This window comes from Bombina bombina, chromosome 10 (assembly GCF_027579735.1).
Source record: "Bombina bombina isolate aBomBom1 chromosome 10, aBomBom1.pri, whole genome shotgun sequence".
Classification (NCBI taxonomy): domain Eukaryota; kingdom Metazoa; phylum Chordata; class Amphibia; order Anura; family Bombinatoridae; genus Bombina; species Bombina bombina.
Genome location: NC_069508.1, coordinates 114170382 through 114197236, shown reverse-complemented (window position 1 = coordinate 114197236; position 26855 = coordinate 114170382). Strand labels below are relative to the sequence as shown.

Genomic DNA, 26855 nt, shown 5'->3' with positions numbered 1-26855 from the left:
CAGGCAGTGATCAAAAGTTTCTTTGAATTGACCTGCCTTCACTATTGGGACAAATATTTATTTCCTTTGGTTCTTTAAGGCATCCATCTGTATTTGAGTATAGCTAGGGGGAGGTCGGTGCCTGGCATTTTAAACCATGAGACCCCTGAACTGGGTAGGTACAACCTATTGTTGGATACCTGTTTTGGAGGTTTTTAATTAACAAACCATTCTGTAATTTGAATTGTGATATGGACTTCATTAAGATTCTAAGATCTTCCTTAGATGGGGTTGTTTTCAGGGTTTTCTATATGTTTATAGAAAATACCTATAATGGGGTCTTCTTTTTGACTAGTGATCAGGCCCTCACTAGGAGAATCCTGACTCTATTGTACCAGGTAAGGCTCATTCTGTTGTTTAGCCTGGTTTCATGGTAATGGCCTCTTGCACCCATTAAGTGGTCAATATTGAGGAGCTCTCCAGTTATGGCTCCTTTTTTGGCTAATGAATCTGCAAGATCATTGCCTTCCTTATCAGGACCTTGAATTCTGGAATGACCATTGGTCTTTTTTCAGTGTATGGTTAACCCATTGGAAACCACTAATTTATCAATCTCACAGAACAACTTACCATGTTTGACTGGTTTGTTGTTAGTTTTCTGCATGCCATTTCTTTTCCAACTTGGTAGGTATTCAACAAAACTGTTACACACATAATTTGAGTAAGTAATGATCACAAATTCATGAATACCTTGTTCAATAGCCATTTAAATGTTTTTTTAGAATAACCGTGAGTTCTGCTACTTGACTGGATCTTGGTCCAATGTTAAAACCTACAGAAATATTTGGGGATCTGTTTGCTTAAAGCTATTCCAATGCCAGCAACTAATCTCCGCTCATTATCAATACATAGTGGCATGGTAAGAACAACCATCAACATATACCCAAGGTAATGTTTGACACTGGTCATCATTTTATATTGTATATAAGGAAAGCAATTGTTCCTCCAGGAAATCATCTTCCCCATGATCTTTAGCAGTACAGTCATGGAGCTCAGCAAGCCTCTGTGCGACAGGATTTTTTTTGATTTGCTTATAGCAAATTTCTAAAGGCCAGCCTTGTAAAAAAAGAGCCCAAGCTGTTATGTGGCTATTGGACAGGATCCCATCTCTTATTCTCTCACTTTGCAAATATAGCAAAGGCTGGTGGGCCCTTTCTACAATAAATTTTCCACTATGTATATAGCTGCATACAGTAGATAAGAGGGCTTCTTTGAAATCACTAAATTTTATTTCCACGGGGGATAAAGTTTTGCTCGCATAAGCAATGACTTTGCTTAGATTATCGTGTTTTTGGTATAAAACAGCACTCATGCTTATATCTGTGTAACCTGTCTCTAAGAAGAAAGGTTTACCACCTTCAGGGTAAGCTAAGCAAGGTGCTTGAGTGAGTTTTCTCTTCAGCTCTCTTATGGCTGTCTCTTGAGCCTCACATCAGTGCCATACTACATCATTCTTTATAAGATGTAGCAGTGGTTTAGCTAATTCTGCATAATTATCAATAAAATTGTAAGAATAATTTGTCATACCCAGGAATGATCTTAATTCCTTTAAATTAGTGGGGTTCTTAGAATTTATTATTGCTTCAACCTTTTTCTTCTGAGGATTTAACTCTTCAGAAGTAACTTCATGTCCCAAGAAGTTTACATGGGTACGGCACCATTGGGCTTTTTGTAGGAATAATTTGACACCTGCCCTTTTAAGTTGGCTGAGGACATGTTTAAGCTCTGTGATGTATTTTCAAAGTCCATGCTTTTGATTAACACATCATTAACACAAGATAATGCCCCCCTTTCCAGTGCATCAGGCTTAGCCTTATGCATGAATACTGCAAATTCATATCCAGAATTTATGTATCCAAACGGGAGCCGAGTGAATGCATATTGAACCTTTTGGAAGGAGAATGTGAGTTTATACTGGTCTTCCTCATGTACCTTTATGGTCCAATAGCCCTGCGCACAATCAATGGCAGTGAATATTTTATATTCCTGCTTCTGCGCTAGGCACTGGTCAATATATGGTACAGGCTAGCCAGACATGTATACTTGTTTGTTTAGCTGTTTTAAGTCAGCACACAAACACCATTGTTCATGGGGCTTGAGAATACCTAGAATAGGATTATTATAAGAGCTATGCACCTGTCTGATGATACCCCTTTCTTCCAAGTTTCTTATTATCTGAAAGCGAATCATAGGAGGCTAAATGAAGTCTGTATTGGATAACAAATACAGTTGATGCATTGGGATCTGTTTGGATTATTGCAATGTGTAGGTCTGTAGTCCCAGTCATACAAATCCCTAGCAAACATATCCTTGTACTCCATCAGGATTTCTCGTAGCTGTTTGTATTCATCATTACTGGAACAGTCATTAGCTAAGGAGATTTGCTCTTTGACTATTTGCTGAAATCCTCGAAAGATTTCAGGCTGTCCTATCTCATAGACTTCTAAAAGCCTAGAGGGGAGGTCCCCTTTATTATAATTTACATTACCCCCATGACTCTGGATATTGGGGTATTCTTGTTCTCTGATTGGCTGATCAAATACCAGGGAGGCTTCTTCAATTTTACAGATGCCTTCCTCTGAGCTGAAAGGGTAAATAGATTGAATTGTAAATAATCCTTCTGGCATGGATGCGAAGGCTTGTTCTATAATCTGTTCTTCAGTTACGAACCCTTCAGGTATTAGGAAGATTACATTATTTTGGAATTCGAAAGTGTAATAACTGGATTTCAGAGCATATCCTATAGTAGTTCCCTTGGATAAGGTGATATCCTGCGGGGTCATGTTATGCACAATAACATGTATTGGAATATTTCCAATATTTACCATGGGAGCATATGTCATTGCAATGCCCATATTTTACATTCTCTGGGAGATGCAAATTAGTGCTTTAGAAGTTTTGGCTTATGTTGCATATGTTATCAAATGATTTGTACTGCTGACAATCACATATTCTTTATTGCTGATAATCAAAATACAATGTTCTGCTGACAAAGAGATATATGTATTATGTACTGCTGACAATGATATATTGTATATTTTATATTGTATATTGCTGACAAGACACCCAAATGTCTTAAGTCTAACATGATAACCATATAGGGAAAGTCCAAAGTCACTTCTCCTTTATTATTAACTTCTGAGCCCTTTTTACCTGTTAGGGTAAGAGAACTTTATCAGACCCAGCAGGGATTACAATATCACTAGACACCTGAATATTCACAGCATATGGCAATTTTTGGTTTGATTTCAGGGCTGCATTTTCATCCTGAATTATTTCAGGGTCCCCTTTCAACCTGCTCCAGAGGCAAAGGTTAATCAAATCTATTTGTATGGCATATCTATGCAAGAGATTATTGCCAATGTATATTTGATTGTGGGGATTATTCAAAACTAAAAACAGGTGTTCGGCTGATTTATTACCTATAGAAATAGATAATAAACACTTAGCTATAATGTTATAGCTTTCAGAGATATCATCTAGGTAATGGACCCAGTGATCTTGGGAAGGAAGATATTTAATGACTTTAGGTTCAGCTATCAATAAGCCTTCGCTTATATAGCTAGCTTCCTGTTTTAAGTTTAATTTAGAACACTTGTTTTTTCCAAGGTCATGCACTTGCATAGGGATAAGTAGATCATCCTTAATTTTCTCAATTTTTGCAAGGAATTGAGAGAGATCGCCCCCTTTAGGGAATTTAGGATCTCCTTTGTGCAGAGATATGATTTATACATCGCCATCTAGGGAAATATTGGCTATTTTCTCAGGCAAAATTGTAATGGTATGACCATCAGAGCCACTTAGGGGAGTCTGATTATCTATTTGTAAGACAATTATTTCAGGTACAGAGCTATTCCTGAAATAAATCTCAACAGCATCTGGCTTCTCTTCCACCACATGACCGTTATGTCTGGTGTGAGGCATGCTGGACAGTTCATAATTAATACGTCTTTTAACTTGTGACCAAATAATATTATTTATGCAATCAATTATGGTACTTAATTGCGTAAAAAGGTCAATACCAATTATTAAACGATCATTTGGCAAGTCCACTATAATGACAGTGTGTCTTATATCCCTATTTCCCAGTTTTAGTTTTAGCCATGCAGTGCCCCAGACTTTGAGAGAGTCACCCCCAACACCTTTAATTGAACCATCAAATTCCCTGAGTTTAGGCTTGTGGGGCATCAGCTCATTTAGCTGTGTGTAGTACCTGTGGGATAAAATAGTTGCCTGAGATCCAGTATCAATTAATCCCATGATAGGGTTGGTAACTGAATCCTGGAGCTCAGGTAATACATAATATCTCCCTGCAGTTTCTACCATTTCACACATAAAATTAGCATGTTTATACATCTGTGGGCTTCACCACAAATTACCTGAATCAGCCATGTTGCCTGATACGGCATAATCCTTACCCACCGTCTCCTCTGTAACAGGGATAACGGGTTTCCTGCGTATTGCGTCACAGTCAGGGCTTCCTTCTCCAGGTGAGGATTGCTCTGCACGTCCACCAGTGGGAATAAAATGTAGGGAGAACTTCAAAAGAGGATATTTATTAATACTTCCAGACTGGGGACACATGTCATCACAGATAGGCCTTCCATTGCTGGGCTGTAGGGAGAGAATTTGATTAGTATCATTAATAACATTTATTATCCCCGTTGGTATTTCTCTCCCCCCAGATAATATTGGAGTATTTATGCTTGCGCCTGTGGCGTATTGTTGGCCACTGGCGTCACCCCTAAAAAAGGATTATTGGGTTGCTGAGCCATCAGAGCTTGACTCATATTAGCAAACTGTTAACATAATTGATTTAACTGCGTACTAAGTTGACCCACTTGATTAAATAAGCTATTTCTATTCATGGGCCAATTTTTTAGATGCCGCACAGTATTAATTCCTGGATCCTTGGTATCCCTCAGAATCATAGCTATTTAGTCTATCTTGATGCGGTTGTCTTTGGGGTTCAACTTGTCTGGCGTTAATATCCTCGGGTGCACTATTTAATTGGGGTGTCTGGTTATCCTGATAGTATCTGCGCCACTTATGGTATCTACTTCTACGGGTATTAGTCTCTTTGGGAATACCTATTTATCTGGGTATGCCCCCCATTTTGAATATATTCCCTTCTATTAGCCTGTGGATTCTGCACCTCAGCCCTTGGTGGGGGAGGGGCAGACTCAAAACTTTGCGGGAAAGGTCTGTTTTCTCTGGCCACTTCCGCATAAGTTTTCATTTTGGATTCAAGATTGAGGGGGCTAGGTGACAACCTAGTATCAGCCACCACTTTAGGGATGGGCCTTTTCTCTCTTTTAACCCCCTGTTCACTGGACTGCTGAATAGAGTATAATGTTGTACTCTCTCTGATCAGCCAATCCAATAAATAGTTATCGTCAAAGTCTCTAGCCAGATTTACTTTGATGTGTGAGGGTAATGCTTCATAAAATAAATTTACAAATTCTGAGCTTTCAAATTTGGGATTGCTTTCTGCCATACTGTAACCTCCTTTTAATGTAGAAAGGAATTCGATTGGGCTTTGATTTGTGCCGCATTTTAAATTGTATACAGCCGCTTTTGCTGCGGTGGCGGTGCGATTCTGCCCAAACTCCCTTTCACATTGTTGCTTTGTTTCACTCCAAGAATTAATATTCATATCCTTTAGTGAAACAAAGAATTTGCAATGCTTACAGTGGATATAAAAAGTCTACACACCCCTGTTAAAATGTCAGATGCCTCTGATTAACCCCGAATAAAGTTCAGCTGTCCTTTTAAAATACATAAATCTTTTCTTAATAATAATATTTAACACTAGCACACATACTACCCTGGTCTAATTAATATTAAATATAAGAATAAGATACCTTTTAATTTACAGCTGCAGCTATACTATGCTATAACAAATTTCTTTGCTAAGGCCTATTTAATATATAAAAGAAATTAAACGCACATACATTACCAGGTAACCAAATTGAGAGTTTCAGCTTCCAGATTTTCTATTGGTCATACAGGAAGGAATATTCAACTTATTTTGCAAGGGTACAGGTCACAGAGTATATCTCTTGTCCACAGAGAGTGTTCAAGCCAGGAGTCAGAGAAAGTATAGGCCCAAAATGTGTGTACCTTTCTCTTACAAAGTGAGACTGTCCCCTCTTGCATAGCGTGAAAGCCTATAACCACTTCTTTATTCTCTAATCATTCCAATAGAATCTGGTTATGCCCTTTGAGCCGGAGCTCACCACTCATAGGTTACTTGTAATGCCATTCAATTTCCTTAAATTGAATTTCTCTGGCTGTAACTCCCACATCAGACCCCGGAGGGCAACATGAGTAGGAGTGTAGTTTCATTATTTAAAATATTCAGTTTCTCAATTACAGGGATATATATTTTTATCAAATGTCTATTTAATACACTCATATTTTATAGCTCAATAAACTATTTGGTCAATTTGATATAGTATTATTTAATTTAGCTGAGCATGCATATTTTAATACCAAACATGGTATATTGATTTAGTATTAGACATATTTCTAATTGCATATCTGCTTACATATAATACACATATATTCAGTGTGTGTCTCAATACAATTCTACTTACTATTTTAAGAGGTATTTAAAAGTCACATTTTTATGAGGGGACTTAAAAGGATGTTAATGTAATACTTTCAGTATGATATTAATTAATATATCAGTTCATTTAATAGTACTGGTATATTGCATTTCCCAGTCACCATCTTATATCATATATGTAATTGGAAGTGAACTCTGTAGTAATTAATTATTTATCTATATAATGCATATATATGTGTATATACTGTATATCTAATATAATGTCACTCAGCAATACCCTGACACTGTGTATATTGCTAAGTGTGTTCCTTAAATTTCTGCCTGTAAAGGAGAGACACATATATTGCTGTATAGTACTCAATAAAATATTATGCTTAAAACAGTATTAAAAGTTTAAAATAAAGATCAAAATTAAAGAACACAAAAATAGTTTTTAAATCCTGCATCAAAATCCATATTTAAAGGGATATAAAACTGAAAAAATTACTTTGTGATTCAGACAGAGCAGACCATTTTAAAAAAGTTTCCAAATTACTTCCGTTATCAAATTTGCTTCATTCCCATGATATTCTGTGTTGAAGAGAAACCTACGCCTAGATTACGAGTTTGGCGTTAGTCTTAAAAAGCAGCGTTGAGAGGTCCCAACGCTGCTTTTTAACGCCCGCTGGTATTACGAGTCAGTCAGGAAAGGGTCTACCGCTCACTTTTCTTCCGCGACTCGAGGCTACCACAAATCCCCTTACGTCAATTGCGTATCCTATCTTTTCAATGGGATTTGCCTAATGCTGGTATTACGAGTCTTGGAAGAAGTGAGTGGTAGACCCTCTCCTGGCAAGACTCCTAACGCATTTAAAAGTCAGTAGTTAAGAGTTTTATGGGCTAACGCTGGAACATAAAACTCTTAACTAAAGTGCTACAAAGTACACTAACACCCATAAACTACCTATTAACCCCTAAACCGAGGCCCCCACCACATCGGAAACACTATAATAAATATCAATCGGACATTGCCGCCACTTTAATAAATATATTAACCCCTAAACCGCCGCACTCCTGCCTCGCAAACACTAGTTAAATATTATTAACCCCTAATCTGCTGCCGCTAACATCGCCGACACCTACTTACATTTATTAACCCCTAATCTGCCACCCCAACGTCAGCGCTACAATATTAATGGTATTAACCCCTAAACCTAAGTCTAAACCTAACCCTAACCCCCCTAACTTAAATATAATTTAAAATAAACTAAATAAATTTAACATAATTAACTAAATTATTCCTATTTAAAACTAAATACTTACTGATAAAATAAACCCTAAGCTAGCTACAATATAACTAAAAGTTACATTGTAGCTAGCTTAGGATTTATATTTATTTTACAGGCAACTTTGTATATTTATTTTAACTAGGTAGAATAGTTATTAAATAGTTATGAACTATTTAATAACTACGTAGCTAAAATAAGTTCAAAATTACCTGTAAAATAAACCCTAACCTAAGTTACACTACACTATCATTAAATAAATTACCTAAACTACCTACAATTAAATACAATAAAATAAAAATTACGAAAAACAAACAAACACTAAATTACAGGGGAAAAAAAAGAATTACAAGAATTTTAAACTAATTACACCTAATCTAATCCCCCTAATAAAATAAAAAATCCCCCCAAAATAATAAAATTCCCTACCCTATACTAAATTACAAATAGCCCTTAAAAGGGCTTTTTGCGGGCATTGCCCCAAAGTAGTCAGCTCTTTCACCTGTAAAAAAAATTCAATACCCCCCCAACATTAAAACCCACCACCCACACTCCCAACCCTACTCTAAAACCCACCCAATCCCCCCTTAAAAAAAACCTAACACTAACCCCTTGAAGGTCTCCCTACCTTGAGCCGTCTTCACCCAGCCGGGCACAAGTGGTCCTCCAGAGGGGCAGAAGTCTTCATCCGATTTGGGCAGAAGAGGTCCTCCAAGCGGCAGAAGTCTGCATCCAAGCGGCATCTTCTATCTTCATCCATCCGGAGCGGGTCCATCTTCAATCCAGCCAACGCGGAGTCATCCTCTTCAAACGACGTCCTAACTAAGAATGAAGGTTCCTTTAACCCCTTAATGACCGGACCATTTTTCAATTTTCTTACCCTTAATGACAATGGCTATTTTTACATTTCTGCAGTGTTTGCGTTTAGCTGAAATTTTCCTCTTACTCATTTACTGTACCCACGTATATTATATACCGTTTTTCTCGCCATTAAATGGACTTTCTAAAGATACCATTATTTTCATCATATCTTATAATTTACCATAAAAAAATATATAAAATATGAGGAAAAAATTGAAAAAAACACACTTTAGACCCCCAAAATCTGTTACACATCTACAACCACCAAATAACACCCATTCTAAATAGTTTCTAAATTTTGTCCCGAGTTTAGAAATACCCAATGTTTACATGTTCTTTACTTTTTTGCAAGTTATAGAGCAAAAAATACAAGTAGCACTTTGCTATTTCCAAACCACTTTTTTTCAAAATGAGCGCTAGTTACATTGGAACCCTGATATCTTTCAGAAATCCCTGACTATCCATTGACATGTATATATTTTTTTTTAGAAGACATCCCAAAGTATTGATCTAGGCCAATTTTGGTATATTTCATGCCACCATTTCACTGCCAAATGCGATCAAATAAAAAAAATTGTTGACTTTTTCACAAATTTTTTCACAAACTTTAGGTTTCTCGCTGAATTTATTTACAAACAACTTGTGCAATTATGGCATAAATGGTTGTAAACACTTCTCTGGGATCCCCTTTGTTCAGAAATAGCAGACATATATGGCTTTGGCGTTGCTTTTTGGTAATTAGAAGGCCGCTAAATGCCGCTGCACACCACACGTGTATTATGCCCAGCAGTGAAGGGGTTAATTAAGGAGCTTGTAGGGAGCGTTTAGGTTTAATTTTAGCTTTAGTGTAGTGTAGTAGACAACCCAAATTATTGATCTAGGCCCATTTTGGTATATTTCATGCCACCATTTCACCGCCAAATACGATCCAATAAAAAAAACTGTAAAATATTTCAAAATTTTAGGTTTCTCACTGAAATTATTTACAAACAGCTTGTGCAATTATGGCACACATGGTTGTAAATGCTTCTCTGGGACCCCCTTTGTTCAGAAATAGCAGACATATATGGCTTTGGCGTTGCTTTTTGGTAATAATAAGGCCGTTAAATGCTGCTGCGCACCACACTTGTAATATGCCTAACAGTTAAGGGGTTAATTAGGTAGCTTGTAGGGTTAATTTTTAGCTTTAGTGTAGAGATCAGCCTCCCACCTGACACATCCCACCCCCTGATCCCCCCCTGACCCCCCTCAAACAGCTCTCTTCCCTCCCCCACCTCACAATTGTCACCGCCATCTTAAGTACTGGCAGAAAGTCTGCCAGTACTGAAATAAAAATTATTTTTTTATTTTTTTCATATAGTCTGCAGTGATGGATCCCCCCTTACCCCACAACCTCCCTGATCCCCCCCCATACATCTCTCTAACCCTCCCCCTCTTCCTATTTGCCGCCATCTTGGGTACTGGCAGCTGTCTGCCAGTACCCAATTTGCCCCCAAAAATAGTTTTTATTAACTTTTTTTATATAAAACCTTTGTTTACTGTAGTGTAGCTGGCCCCCCTAAATAATCTACTTCCCTCCCCCTCCCAGATCCCTTACTAAACAATAGAGCTCCCCCTGCATCCGCCTCTGTATTTTTTTATTATTTTTACTTGCGGTCATTTTGCGTGCACGCGTATGCGCGTGCACCCGCCGCCTCCGCCCCCCCAGCTACAACCGGAACCGTGCAATCACCGACAATGCATTGCTACATTGTGATTGCACCGGTAAGGAAGTTGGAGCATACCCTCCTCCTACAAGCTGCTCCCACCCACCAACGAAAGTGTGCACAACAATCGCCGATGCAGAGAGGGCCACAGAGTGGCCCTTTCTGCATCGGTGGGTAAAATAGGGGATTGCAGTGAAGCCTCAATATTGAGGCATCACTACAATCCCTTGTAAGCAGCTGGAAGCGATCATGATCGCTTCCAGCACTTCTAACAACAGAGGACGTACCAGGTACATCAATTGTCATTAAGGGGAGTTTTTCCAATGACGTACCTGGTAAGTCCTCTGTCATTAAGGGGTTAAATGATGTCATCCAAGATGGCGTCCCTTGAATTCCGATTGGCTGATAGGATTCTATCAGCCAATCGGAATTAAGGTAGGAAAAATCCTATTGGCTGATTGGATCAGCCAATAGGATTGAGTTTGCATTCTATTGGCTGTTCCAATCAGCCAATAGAATGCAAGCTCAATCCTATTGGCTGATCCAATCAGCCAATAGGATTTTTCCTACCTTAATTCCGATTGGCTGATAGAATCCTATCAGCCAATCGGAATTCAAGGGACGCCATCTTGGATGACGTCATTTAAAGGAACCTTCATTCTTCGTTAGGACGTCGTTTGAAGAGGATGACTCCGCGTCGGCTGGATTGAAGATGGACCCGCTCCGCTCTTGATGGATGAAGATAGAAGATGCCGCTTGGATGAATACTTCTGCCGCTTGGAGGATCTCTTCTGCCCGGATCGGATGAAAACTTCTGCCCCTCTGGAGATCCACTTGTGCCCGGCTGGGTGAAGACAGCTCAAGGTAGGGAGATCTTCAGGGGGTAGTGTTAGTTTTTTTTTAGGGGGGATTGGGTGGGTTTTAGAGTAGGGTTGGGAGTGTGGGTGTTAATGTTGGGGGGTATTGTATTTTTTTACAGGTGCAAGAGCTGATTACTTTGGGACATTGCCCCGAAAAAAGCCCTTTTAAGGGCTATTTGTAATTTAGTATAGGGTAGGGAATTGTATTATTTTGGGGGGATTTTTATTTTATTAGGGGGAATAGATTAGGTGTAATTAGTTTAAAATTCTTGTAATTCTTTTTTTCTTTCTGTAATTTAGTGGTTTTTTTTTCGTAATTTAGTTTATTTAATTTAATTGTATTTAATTGTAGGTAGTTTAGGTAATTTATTTAATGATAGTGTAGGGTTGGGAGTGTGGGTGTTGGGTTTTAATGTTGGGGGGTATTGTATTTTTACAGGTGAAAGAGCTGATTACTTTGGGGCAATGCCCCGAAAAAAGCCCTTTTAAGGGCTATTTGTAATTTAGTATAGGGTAGGGAATTGTATTATTTTGGGGGGATTTTTTATTTTATTAGGGGGAATAGATTAGGTGTAATTAGTTTAAAATTCTTGTAATTCTTTTTTTCTTTCTGTAATTTAGTGGGTTTTTTTTCGTAATTTAGTTTATTTAATTTAATTGTATTTAATTGTAGGTAGTTTAGGTAATTTATTTAATGATAGTGTAGTGTTAGGTGAAATTGTAACTTAGGTTAGGATTTATTTTACAGGTAATTTTGTACTTATTTTAGCTAGGTAGTTATTAAATAGTTAATAACTATTTAATAACTATTGTACCTAGTTAAAATAAATACAAAGTTGCCTGTAAAATAAATATAAATCCTAAGCTAGCTACAATGTAACTATTAGTTATATTGTAGCTAGCTTAGGGTTTATTTTACAGGTAAGTATTTAGTTTTAAATAGGATTAATTTATTTAATTATGTTAAATTTATTTAGTTTAATTTAAATTATATTTAAGTTAGGGGGGTTAGACTTAGGTTTAGGGGTTAATAAATGTAATATATTAGCGGCGACGTTGGGGTCGGAAGATTAGGGGTTAATAAATTTAATATAGTTGCAGCGACGTTGGGGGGGCAGATTAGGGGTTAATAACTATAATCTAGGTGGCGGCGATGTTGGGGGCAGTAGATTAGGGGTTCATAGGGATAATGTAGGTGGAGGCGGTGTCCGGAGCAGCAGATTAGGGGTTAATAATATAATGTAGGTGTCAGTGATAGTGGGTGCGGCAGATTAGGGGTTAATAAGTGTAAGATTAGGGGTGTTTAGACTCGGGGTTCATGTTAGGGTGTTAGGTGTAGACATAGATTTATTTTCCCCATAGGAAACAATAGGGCTGCGTTAGAAGCTGGACGCTGCTTTTTTGCAGGTGTTAGGTTTTTTTTCAGCCAGCTCAGCCTCATTGTTTCCTATGGGGAAATCGTGCACAAGCACGTTTAGCCAGCTTACCGCTGACTTAAGCAACGCTGGTATTGTGGTGAGATGTGGAGCTAAATTCTGCTCTACGCTCACCTTTTTGCGGCTAACGCCGGGTTTAAAAAAACCTGTAATACCAGCGTTGTCTTAAGGGAGCAGTGAAATAATACTGTGAGTTAGCACCGCACCCCTGTTACCACAAAACTCGTAATCTCGGTGCTAGTTAGTTGTCTGGAGAAATACACGGCAGGAAAAAGTGCTGCCATCTAATGCTCTTGCAAATGGATAACATTATTGCAAAACTGCTGCCATATAGTGGGCCAGCTCCTAAGCATATTTCTTTGCTTTTCAACAAAAGATACCTAGAGAATTAATAAAAATTGATAAAAGAAGTAAATTAGAAAGTTGTTTAAAACATTTTGAGTTTCATATCCCTTTAAAGTATGCAGCAAAATTTAATTTCAGTATACAGTATAAATGTATTTAATGTAAAAACTAATATTACAAATTAAATTTTAAAAAATGTACTAACATTTACAAAATTAAAAATAAAACAAATTAGATAAAAGAAGTAAACTGGAAAGTTGTTTAAAATTGCATGCCCCATCCGAATCATGAAAGTTTAATTTTGATTTGAGTGTCCCGTTAAGAGAAGATAGAAAAATTATCTAGGAAAATATGAAGTATTTTAATGGGACCTAAGTGATAAACTTATATTTAAGATATTTTTCATACAGCATCTAAAAATAATAAAATTGAACACCATCTCATAAATCAAGGATGGAGCATCAGAATGCCATAGGGTTTGTAGCATCAGAAGGTCATAGGGTTTGTATTATCAGATGGCCATAGGGTTTGGAGTATTAGAATGTCATAGGGTTTGTAGTATCAGAATGCCATAGGGTTTGGAGTATCTAAAGGTCATAGGGTTTGTAGTATCAGGATACCATAGGGTTTGGGGTATCACAAGGTCATAGGGTTTGTAGTATCAGAAGGCCATAGGGTTTGGAGCATCAGAAGGTTATAGGGTTTGTAGTATCAGAAGGTCATAGGGTTTGTAGTATCAGAATTCCGTAGGGTTTGTAGTATCAGAAAGCCATAGGGTTTGTAGTATCAGAAGGTCATAGGGTTTGTAGTATCAGAAGGTCATAGGGTTTGTAGTATCAGAATTCCGTAGGGTTTGTAGTATCAGAATGCCATAGGGTTTGCAGTATCAGAAGGTCATAGGGGTTGTAGTATCAAGAGGTCACAGGGTTTGTAGTATCAGAAGGTCATAGGGTTTGTAGTATCAGAATGCCATAGGGTTTGGAGTATCAGAATGTCATAGGGTTTGTAGTATCAGAAGGTCATAGGGTTTGTAGTATCAGAATGCCATAGGGTTTGTAGTATCAGAATGCCATAGGGTTTGTAGTATCAGAAGGTCATAGGATTTGTAGTATCAGAATGCCATAGGGTTTGTAGTATCAGAATGCCATAGGGTTTGGAGTATCAAGAGGTCACAGGGTTTGTAGTATCAGAATGCCATAGGGTTTGTAGTATCAGAATGCCATAGGGTTTGGAGTATCAAAAAGTCATAGGGTTTGTATTATTTATCTATATAATGCATATATATGTGTATATACTGTATATCTAATATAATGTCACTCAGCAATACCCTGACACTGTGTATATTGCTAAGTGTGTTCCTTAAATTTCTGCCTGTAAAGGAGAGACACATATATTGCTGTATAGTACTCAATAAAATATTATGCTTAAAACAGTATTAAAAGTATAAAATAAAGATCAAAATTAAAGAACACAAAAATAGTTTTTAAATCCTGCATCAAAATCCATATTTAAAGGGATATAAAACTGAAAAAATTACTTTGTGATTCAGACAGAGCAGACCATTTTAAAAAAGTTTCCAAATTACTTCCGTTATCAAATTTGCTTCATTCCCATGATATTCTGTGTTGAAGAGACACCTACGCCTAGATTACGAGTTTGGCGTTAGTCTTAAAAAGCAGCGTTGAGAGGTCCCAACGCTGCTTTATAACGCCCGCTGGTATTACGAGTCAGTCAGGAAAGGGTCTACTGCTCACTTTTCTTCCGCGACTCGAGGCTACCACAAATCCCCTTACGTCAATTGCGTATCCTATCTTTTCAATGGGATTTGCCTAACGCTGGTATTACGAGTCTTGGAAGAAGTGAGTGGTAGACCCTCTCCTGGCAAGACTCCTAACGCATTTAAAAGTCAGTAGTTAAGAGTTTTATGGGCTAACGCTGGAACATAAAACTCTTAACTAAAGTGCTACAAAGTACACTAACACCCATAAACTACCTATTAACCCCTAAACAGAGGCCCCCCCACATCGGAAAAACTATAATAAATATCAATCGGACATTGCCGCCACTTTAATAAATATATTAACCCCTAAACCGCCGCACTCCTGCCTCGCAAACACTAGTTAAATATTATTAACCCCTAATCTGCCGCCGCTAACATCGACGACACCTACTTACATTTATTAACCCCTAATCTGCCACCCCAACGTCGCCGCTACAATATTAATGGTATTAACCCCTAAACCTAAGTCTAAACCTAACCCTAACCCCCCTAACTTAAATATAATTTAAAATAAACTAAATAAATTTAACATAATTAACTAAATTATTCCTATTTAAAACTAAATACTTACTGATAAAATAAACCCTAAGCTAGCTACAATATAACTAAAAGTTACATTGTAGCTAGCTTAGGATTTATATTTATTTTACAGGCAACTTTGTATATTTATTTTAACTAGGTAGAATCGTTATTAAATAGTTATGAACTATTTAATAACTACGTAGCTAAAATAAGTTCAAAATTACCTGTAAAATAAACCCTAACCTAAGTTACACTACACTATCATTAAATAAATTACCTAAACTACCAACAATAAAATACAATATAATAAAAATTACGAAAAACAAACAAACACTAAATTAAAGGGGGGAAAAAAGAATTACAAGAATTTTAAACTAATTACACCTAATCTAATCCCCCTAATAAAATAAAAAATCCCCCCAAAATAATAAAATTCCCTACCCTATACTAAATTACAAATAGCCCTTAAAAGGGCTTTTTGCGGGCATTGCCCCAAAGTAGTCAGCTCTTTCACCTGTAAAAAAAATTCAATACCCCCCCAACATTAAAACCCACCACCCACACTCCCAACCCTACTCTAAAACCCACCCAATCCCCCCTTAAAAAAAACCTAACACTAACCCCTTGAAGGTCTCCCTACCTTGAGCCGTCTTCACCCAGCCGGGCACAAGTGGTCCTCCAGAGGGGCAGAAGTCTTGATCCGATTTGGGCAGAAGAGGTCCTCCAAGCGGCAGAAGTCTTCATCCAAGCGGCATCTTCTATCTTCATCCATCCGGAGCGGATACATCTTCAATCCAGCCGACGCGGAGTCATCCTCTTCAAACGACATCCTAACTAAGAATGAAGGTTCCTTTAAATGATGTCATCCAAGATGGCGTCCCTTGAATTCCGATTGGCTGATAGGATTCTATCAGCCAATCGGAATTAAGGTAGGAAAAATCCTATTGGATCAGCCAATAGGATTGAGTTTGCATTCTATTGGCTGTTCCAATCAGCCAATAGAATGCAAGCTCAATCCTATTGGCTGATTGGATCAGCCAATAGGATTTTTCCTACCTTAATTCCGATTGGCTGATAGAATCCTATCAGCCAATCGGAATTCAAGGGACGCCATCTTGGATGACGTCATTTAAAGGAACCTTCATTCTTCGTTAGGACGTCATTTGAAGTGGATGGATTGAAGATGGACCCGCTCCGCTCCGGATGGATGAAGATAGAAGATGCCGCTTGGATGAAGACTTCTGCCGCTTGGAGAATCTCTTCTGCCCGGATTGGATGAAAACTTCTGCCCCTCTGGAGATCCACTTGTGCCCGGCTGGGTGAAGACGGCTCAAGGTAGGGAGATCTTCAGGGGGTAGTGTTAGTTTTTTTTTAGGGGGGATTGGGTGGGTTTTAGAGTAGGGTTGGGAGTGTGGGTGTTGGGTTTTAATGTTGGGGGGTATTGTATTTTTACAGGTGAAAGAGCTGATTACTTTGGGGCAATGCCCCGAAAAAAGCCCTTTTAAGGGCTATTTGTAATTTAGTATAGGGTAGGGAATTTTATTATTTTGGGGGGATTTTTTATTTTATTAGGGGGATTAGATTAGGTGTAATTAGTTTAAAATTCTTGTAATTCTTTTTTTTCTGTAATTTAGTGTTGTTTTTTTTTCGTAATTTAGTTTATTTAATTTAATTGTATTTAATTGTAGGTAGTTTAGGTAATTTATTTAATGATAGTGTAGTGTTAGGTGAAATTGTAACTTAGGTTAGGATTTATTTTACAGGTAATTTTGTACTTATTTTAGCTAGGTAGTTATTAAATAGTTAATAACTATTTAATAACTATTGTACCTAGTTAAAATAAATACAAAGTTGCCTGTAAAATAAATATAAATCCTAAGATAGCTACAATGTAACTATTAGTTATATTGTAGCTAGCTTAGGGTTTATTTTACAGGTAAGTATTTAGTTTTAAATAGGATTAATTTATTTAATTATGTTAAATTTATTTAGTTTAATTTAAGTTATATTTAAGTTAGGGGGGTTAGACTTAGGTTTAGGGGTTAATAAATGTAATATATTAGCGGCGACATTGGGGTCGGAAGATTAGGGGTTAATAAATTTAATATAGTTGCAGCGACGTTGGGGGGGCAGATTAGGGGTTAATAACTATAATGTAGGTGGCGGCGATGTTGGGGGCAGTAGATTAGGGGTTCATAGGGATAATGTAGGGGGAGGCAGTGTCCGGAGCAGCAGATTAGGGGTTAATAATATAATGTAGGTGTCAGTGATAGCGGGTGCGGCAGATTATGGGTTAATAAGTGTAAGATTAGGGGTGTTTAGACTCCGGTTCATGTTAGGGTGTTAGGTGTAGACATAGATTTATTTTCCCCATAGGAAACAATAGGGCTGCGTTAGAAGCTGGACGCTGCTTTTTTGCAGGTGTTAGGTTTTTTTTCAGCCAGCTCAGCCTCATTGTTTCCTATGGGGAAATCGTGCACAAGCACGTTTAGCCAGCTTACCGCTGACTTAAGCAACGCTGGTATTGTGGTGAGATGTGGAGCTAAATTCTGCTCTACGCTCACCTTTTTGCGGCTAACGCCGGGTTTTAAAAAAACCTGTAATACCAGCGTTGTCTTAAGGGAGCAGTGAAATAATACTGTGAGTTAGCACCGCACCCCTGTTACCACAAAACTCGTAATCTCTGTGCTAGTTAGGTGTCTGGAGAAATACACGGCAGGAAAAAGTGCTGCCATCTAATGCTCTTGCAAATGGATAACATTAGTATCATACTACCATAGGGTTTGTAGTATCAGAATATCATAGGGTTTGTAGTATCAGAATGGCATAGGGTTTGTAGTATCAGAATGCCATAGGGTTTGTAGTATCAGAATGCCATAGGGTTTGGAGTATCAAAAGGTCATAGGGTTTGGAGTATCATGATGCCATAGGGTTTGGGGTATCCCAAGGTCATAGGGTTTTTAGTATCAGAAGGCCATAGGGTTTGGAGCTTCAGAAGGTTATAGGGTTTGGAGTATCAGAATGCCATAGGGTTAGAAGTATCAGATGGTCAAAGGGTTTGTAGTATAGGAATGCCATAGGATTTGGAGTATCAGAATGCCATAGGGTTTGGAGTATCAGAATGCCATATGGTTTGAAGTATCAGAATATCATGGGCTTTGTAGTATCAGAATGCCATAGGGTTTGGACTACCATAATGCCATAGGAATTGGAGTATTAGAATGCCAAATGGTTTGTAGCATCAGAATGCCATAGGGTTTGTAGTATCCTAATACCATAGGGTTTGTAGTATCAGAATATCATAGGGTTTGTAGTATCAGAATGTCATAGGGTTTGTAGCATCAGAATGCCATAGGGTTTGTAGTATTTAGAATACCATATGGATTGTAGTATCAGATTGCCATAGGGTACGTTTTGTGACTGGAGGGAGTCTGTGGTGGTCAAGTATTAGAGTAACAAACTAGTTTGTGCTGCATTAGGAAGTTGTAGGATTTTTAGTTTTACTTTGCAAAGAAAACTATAGCATGCTGTTATATTCCAGTACACTTTTTTTAACCTTCTGTATTGTTTGAAAATGTAAAAATAAAGCTAAAAAAATATAAATATTGTTTCTCAATTTAATAACAATATTCTGCTAACATAGGCACAGTCATATGTATCCTAAGCGTGATTTTTAGATTGCAACATTTATACAGTATGAAATTGCAATGAAAAGATATTTCTTGTTTTTATTAATTAACCCAACATTATTTGAAAACCAAGGTAATTTGAAAAAACAATTAAACATTAAATACATTTTATAAGCATAGTATTGAGGTTTCCCCCACTTCTCTCTAGTCATGGGTGTCATCCATGTTGAAATTACCAAAATGGTGCATCCTTAATTAGAGAGAGGTTTATGAAACGTGTTTAATGTCCCTTTAAGAATTGTTACAATTGACTAACGGTACGTAATATCAATAATATAATCTTACTAATAAAAATTATGTCTCAATCTGTGAAAATTGTTGATTTTGTTCCTTTTAGCTATGTTTCCAATTTGTAGGCTCAGAAAATCAACCTGAACTTTACTGAAGCTATACAAAGAATTAGAAAATGGCCCTGTTCTGCATTCTTTAATCTTTCATATTAATTATCTTCTACAGGTCTGGAGCCCAGCACCATGTATGAGATCAGTGTACGATCAGTTAGGGGAGCTCGGGAGGGGAAAGCATCGACTGTTGTAGGCACTACAGGTAAGTCATAGATTTTCTTACACATCTCACACATTGCACTGGTGGTGTTAACTTTGAGACACAAATTGTAAAAATAGTTGTCTGGTGTTATCGGCTTTTGGTTTTCACCCAGTTTACAAACTTCCTCATCCTCATTTTGTTCTAGAACTGCACAAATGTTGTAAGGTAGCATTTCAGATCCCTGTTTCGACAGCTCATATTTTTGTCTGTCTAAAAACAACATTGACTGCACCAGATGCCACATAGGACCAGGAGTCACCACTCCATGGCTGGGAGTTATTCTTCCCTCTTGGATTGTACACACCAGAGAATATGCTCATCCACAGCCTTCCTATACTTATATGGTGGCAATTACTGTGGCAATTTTTTTTCTGTACAACACCACCATGATGACCATCTTGCAAACCCTGCCACCATATTTGTAAAGGGAAATCCATACAATTCCCATATAATGTAAGCCTTATCTTGCAGTTGGTGGACACACAGAGGGGCTTGACATATAATGCAGGTGGAGAAAATGTCCAAATCTCCAGCAAATTAAAGTGACCTTTTATTTGCAAACAAGTGGGGGATCCAAAAACAGATTAGCAAAGTTTTGAGTTCAACACTAACAATAATTCATGCAAAGCATGAATATGGGTTAGTGTTGAACCTGAAACGTTGATAATCTGTTGTTGGATCCCCCACATATTTGCAAATAAAGGTCACTTTAATTTGCTGGAGATTTTGATATTTTTTTGATTACAGTGAGCTTGGTAAGCCTTCTCTGTGCGAAGTAGGGAGTGCTGTATTCTATCTGGAGTATGATGCAGGTGGCAACCAGGCCCCAATAAGCGTAATATTAACTGTGTGCAAACTATAGTTTTTCGTCTCCCTTTCAAGTTTAAACAGCTTTCTGCTGCAATAGTTTAGCAAAGGCAAACTGAAAATCTACCAGCTTTGTAAACTGGAGGATGGTGTTATTTTTATCGACTGCTGTTTCAACAGCTAATGACTGAATACCACCAAAGGAAACTCAGCTGTAGTTAAAGGGACAGTCTACCATAGAATTGTTATTGTTTTAAAAGATAGATAATCCCTTTATTACCAATTCCCCAGTTTTGCATAACCAACACAGTTATATTAATATACTTTTTACCTCTGTGATTACCTTGTATCTAGGAAACTTCTTCCAGCCCCCTGATCACATGACTGTGACTGTTTATTATCTATTGTCTTAAATTTAGCATTGTTTTGTGCTAGATCTTAAATAACTCCCTGTGCCTGAACACAGTGTTATCTATATGGCCCACGTGTACTTTCTGTCTCTTTGTGTTGAAAAGAGATTTAAAAAGCATGTGATAAGAGGCAGCCCTCAAGGGCTTAGAAATTAGCATATGAGCCTACCTGTGTTTAGTTTAAACTAAGAATACCAAGAAAAAAAAGCAAATTTGATGATAAAAGTAAATTGAAAAGTTGATTAAAATTACAAGTCCTATCTGAATAATGAAAGTTTAATTTATACTAGACTGTCCCTTTAAGTTTCTTTTGTTCTATATAAACACAAAAAGTGTTTTTTTGTTATTATTATTAATATTAGATTTAAACAAATTTAAGTATCATATATTCCAGACTACTTTCCCTTCTAAATATTCACATTTTAAAAGGACATTGAATTCTAAATTAAACTTTTTATGAATTACATAGGGCATAAATAAATTAAATACAATGAATATTCACATCTGTTTCTTGGTCTCGTGTTTAAACCCTGTTGAAGCATCTTTCTATGAGAGCTTAGCTAGTCCTGGATAGAACAAAAGACATGTAGAAAAAGCGCTTCCTTTTAAATGTATATGTTCATTTAACCCCTTAATGACCGGACCATTTTTCAATTTTCTTACCCTTAATGACAATGGCTATTTTTACATTTCTGCAGTGTTTGTGTTTAGCTGTAATTATCCTCTTACTCATTTACTGTACCCACACATATTATATACCGTTTTTCTCGTCATTAAATGGACTTTCTAAAGATACCATTATTTTCATCATATCTTATAATTTACTAAAAAAAAAAATGATAAAATATGAGGAAAAAATGGAAAAAACACACTTTTTCTAACTTTGACCCCCAAAATCTGTTACACATCTACAATCACCAAAAAACACCCATGCTAAATAGTTTCTAAATTTTGTCCTGAGTTTAGAAATACCCAATGTTTACATGTTCTTAGCTTTTTTTGCAATTTATGGGGCAATAAATACAAGTAGCACTTTGCTATTTCCAAACCACTTTTTTTTCAAAATTAGCGCTAGTTACTTTGGAACCCTGATATCTGTCAGGAATACCTGAATATCCCTTGACATGTAGATATTTTGTTTTAGAAGACATCCCAAAGTATTGATCTAGGCCCATTTTGGTATATTTCATGCCACCATTTCACCGCCAAATGCGATAAAAATCACAAATTTTGTCACAAACTTTAGGTTTCCCACTGAAATTATTTACAAACAGCTTCTGCAATTATGGCACAAATGGTTGTAAATGCTTCTCTGGGATCCCCTTTTTCAGAAATAACAGACTTATATGGCTTTGTGGTTGCTTTTTGGTAATTAGAAGACCGCTAAATGCCACTGCGCACCACACGTGTTTTATGCCTAGGAGTGAAGGGGTTAATTAGGGAACGTGTAGGGAGCTTGTAGGGTTAATTTTAGCTTTAGTGTAGTGTAGTAGACAACCCCAAGTATTGATCTAGGCCCATTTTGGTATATTTTATGCCACCATTTCACCGCCAAATGCGAGCAAATAAAAAAAAAACTTTACATTTTTCACAATTTTAGGTTTCTCACTGAAATTATTTACAAACAGCTTGTGCTATTATGGCAGGAATTGTTGTAAAAGCTTCTCTGGGATCCCCTTTGTTCAGAAATAGCAGACTTATATGGCTTTGGCGTTGCTTTTTGGTAATTAGAAGGCCGCTAAATGCTGCTGCGCACCACACGTGAATTATGCCCAGCAGTGAAGGGGTTAAATTAGGTAGCTTGTAGGGAGCTTGCAGGGTTAATTTTAGAGATCAGCCTCCCACCTGACACATCCCACCCCCTGATCCCTCCCAAACAGCTCTCTTCCCTCCCCCACCCCATAATTGTTCCTGCCATCTTAAGTACTGGCAGAAAGTCTGCCAGTACTAAATAAAATAGTTTTTTTTTTTTTTTTAAATAAAAATAACAAAATATTTTAGTTGTGATGGACCCCTGCCTTAGCACCAACCTCCCTGATCCCCCCCCTCCAGCTCTCTAACCCTCTCCCCTACCTAATTACCGCCATCTTGGGTACTGGCAGCTGTCTGCCAGTACCCAGTTTGGCCCCACAAACCAAAGTATTTTAATTTTATTGATAACTTTTATTTTTATTTTTAAATAATATTTCTGTAGTGTAGCAGCCCCCCCAGAATACCCCCACCCCCTCCCAGATCCTTTTATATGTAAAAAAAAATTAATAACTTTTTTTCCCCTTCCTTCCTTCCTTCATTGGTGTCAGTGTGGCTAATGCGTGCATGTGCACACGCGCCCCCGTGCGTGCGCACGTGCACACGCATCGTGCACGTGCGCACACGCTCCCTCCTCCCACCCGGACAACGGCACCATCAGCACCATCTCTACCGGTGCAGAGAGGGCCACAGAGTGGCTCTCTCTGCATCGGAGGCTTGTAAAGGGGTTTTGCAGGATGCCTCCATATCGAGGCATCACTGCAATACCCTCAGAGCTGCTGGAAGCGATTGTGATCACTTCCAGCACTCTGTTAGACAACTGACGTACCAGGTACGTCTATTGTCATTAACAGTTAGTTTTTGCATGACGTACCTGGTACGTCAGTTGTCATTAAGGGGTTAAACTACAGTGAGCAGTACATAATGTGGTTATAAAAACATGCAAAAGACAATAGCCACCTATTACAAAATAACCACATGTTCTTCACGCTTTGCTTGTTTAGTTTTTTAATATGCATGGACGAGAGTGATGCATTCTTTGCAAGTTCAGTACACATTTTTTCTCCATCATATTTGGAGCCACATGTGCAGAGAACATTACATTCTGTGACATAGGTTTGTTAAAGGGACAGAAAGTCAAAATTAGACTTTAAGAATTAAGATATTGAGGCCCATTTACCAAGCTCCGAATGGAGCTTAAGGGCCCGTGTTTATGGCGCGTGTTCAGTCTCGCCAGAAAGACCGCCGCTCCATAACCCTGTCAGCCTGCTCTGAGCAGACGGACAGGAATTGCCACTATTCAACCCGATCGAGTATGATCGGGTTAATTGACACCTCCCTGCTGGCGGTCAATTGGTCGCGAGTCTGCAGGGGGCGGCGTTGCACCAGCAGGTCTTGTGAGCTGCTGGTACAATGCTGAATACGGAGACCGTATTGCTCTCCGCATTCAGCGAGGTCTTGCTGACCTGATCCGCACTGTCGGATCAGGTCCGCAAGACCTTTGATAAATAGGCCTCAAAGCATGCAATTTAAAACAACTTTCCAATTCATTTTTATTAACTAAATTGCTTCATTTTTTCCATATCCTTTGTTGAAAAGCATACCTCGGTAAGCTCTGGAGCAGCAATGTACTACTGGGAGCTAGCTGCTGACCTGGTTCAAATAGCTCCCAGTAGTGCATTGCTGCTCCTTCAACAAAGGATACCAAGAGAATGAATCAAATTTGATAATAGAAGTATATTAGACATTTTGGGGTTTGGGTCCTTTTAAGCAAGTTGCCTATTCTCCCCTTCTATTTTTTAATAGTATATATTAAGTCCCACTTCTATCACTGCTGAATACTAAATCAAAATACAAACAATTCTATAGGCATTGATGGACCCAAAAACTTGGTGACTACAGAGGTGGGAGAAGACACAGCAAGCCTTTCCTGGGAAGCAGCCAAGGGTGTGATAGACAAGTATGTGCTCAGATATACATCACTTGATGGTGTCACAGAGGAAATAGATGTGGACAACGGCCAGACAACCACTTTGCTTAGCAATTTGATCCCTGGCATGGAATACACCTTCCAGCTGTGGGCAGAGAGAGGGGAGAAAAGGAGTAAGAGAGCCACCGCCACCGCAACGACAGGTGAGAATTTGTAATCTAATAGAGTGTTAATAGATGATATAACAATAATAAAGTGCACAAATAGTTGGATTGTTTAATTCTAAAAACAAAAATACAGAAAGTGTCTGTGAAATAATCTGTGGAAGATTCAATATATCTAAGAACAATAATTTATGATGTTTTAACAGAACAAATTATATTTAATCAGTACAATCCACATAAAATTACTCATAAAATACAACACACACTTGATATAGCATAATAGTATGGGATACTGCATCAATCAAAAAAGTCCATAATTAAAACAGTTAAAATTTTTAGATAGATCTCTAAGGATGGTAGGTCATTGTCCTACTGGAAAATAAACTCAAAACAAAAAAGGACCAAAACTCTCAGCACAAGCCCAGCTAAGTTTGCACCCATGGGGGTGAAAATGATAGCAAGTGAATAGTTTCTTTATTATTGTCATTTTGATTTTACTTAAAATCTTGAAATGAGCCTGTTATTAAATATGTACTGTTTGCCTGATCCTCTGGCTGAGGGTATCTCCATTGTTTTCATTTATGATTTACTTAATTATAAATATCTCCGCCCTTCTATCAATCTTTATTATGTCTCAACATTATACAGTACCCCATTTAGACAATAATATAATGTAAATATGAAACTGGTGATCCCATTCTATCTCGTTTGTCAACCATAGTTACCTAATGCATTTTGCACCCATAAAGACTCTCTATACCTTGCTTGGGGACAGTTCAACAATGGTTTTCCATTCAATAAGTAAAATCATTGAATGGGATTCTACAAAGTTTTTTCTTTTTTCAACGTGGAAAATTGTTTTAATTGTATAGCCGAAGCACTTTTTCTCATTATCAGTTTGCTGAAAAATGACCCTATAACAACATGTGCCATTCCTGTTTCTCTGTTTTACAATCCAATTTCTATGTACTCAATAAAACATTTACAGCTCCATTTTTCACTTATTACTATATGTAATTATACAAATTAAAATAATTAGATAATTGGTAAAACATTCAAATATAGTAGGCAACAATATATAATACTTCATTATCTAGCACATCTTACTTTTTTGTGCATCTTCACTTCCATGCAAGCACCTACCTTAAAGTCATATATTTCGTATGTGTTTTAAGTTGTTTTTTTTGTGTTTTTCTCTATTTGGAAGCCCCCCCCCCAAAAAAAATGGAATCTGTCAACATCACACGTCAAGTGATAAAACTGATAACAAAATCTCCCAACCAGCTTGTGATAGTTACTGGTTTTTGACAAAGATTAGAATCTGAGTGATCAACAGCTGCTCTTGCAAATACTCCACTCTAGACCAATGGTGTCTCCTGGACTTAATTATGGGGGAGGGGGAGCAGGTTTTTGTGTATTGCAGCACAATGATGGCCATCTTGAAAACCCTGCCACCATATTAGTAAAAGCAAATCTATCCATACGTCTTCCCCCTTATTTTTTGAAGGGGGATGACGGAGGGGCCTCACACGATGCAGGTAGCAAAGTCACTACTGATTATAGAGTGAGATAGAGCGAAATATATATTCTAAAGAAAACCTAAGCTGCTATACAATGCTATAAATTAACAACTGGAATCCTGGCCTTTATCCAAAATGACTTGTACCACTTTTTTGCCACTTTTAGTTTTTATGGAAGATACAAAAGGGCCTATCTATCAATCTCCGAATGGAGCTTGATGTCCCGTGTTTCTGGCGAGCCTGCAGACTCGCCAGAAACAGCAGTTATGAAGCAGCAGTCACAAAGACCGCTGCTCCATAACCCTGTCCGCCTGCTCTGAGCAGGCGGACAGACATCGCCGGTAATCAACCCGATTCGGTTGATTGATACCCCCTGCTGGTGGCCTATTGGCCGCGAGTCTGCAGGGGGCGGGGTTGCACCAGCAGCGGCGTATTGCTCGCCGTATTCAGCGAGGTCTGGCGGACCTGATCCGCACTGTCGGATCAGGTCCGCCAGACTTTCTTAAATAGGAGCCATAGGCCTAGATTTAGAGTTCGGCGGTAAAAGGGCTGTTAACGCTCCGCGGGTTTTTTTCTGGCCGCACCATAAATTTAACTCTGGTATCGAGAGTTCAAACAAATGCTGCGTTAGGCTCCAAAAAAGGAGCGTAGAGCA

At 37.9% G+C, this 26855-nt stretch overlaps 1 protein-coding gene across 1 annotated transcript in view; it reads left to right on the top strand.

Moving 5' to 3' along the window:
• LOC128640862 (tenascin-N-like) overlaps window positions 1-26855 on the top strand; it is a 103399-nt gene that overhangs the window by 52950 nt on the left and 23594 nt on the right. Inside the window, exons 7-8 of the mRNA XM_053693307.1 lie at window positions 19531-19620; window positions 24456-24719. Coding sequence (XP_053549282.1) covers window positions 19531-19620; window positions 24456-24719 — 354 coding nt within the window. The remainder of the gene's footprint in view (window positions 1-19530; window positions 19621-24455; window positions 24720-26855) is intronic.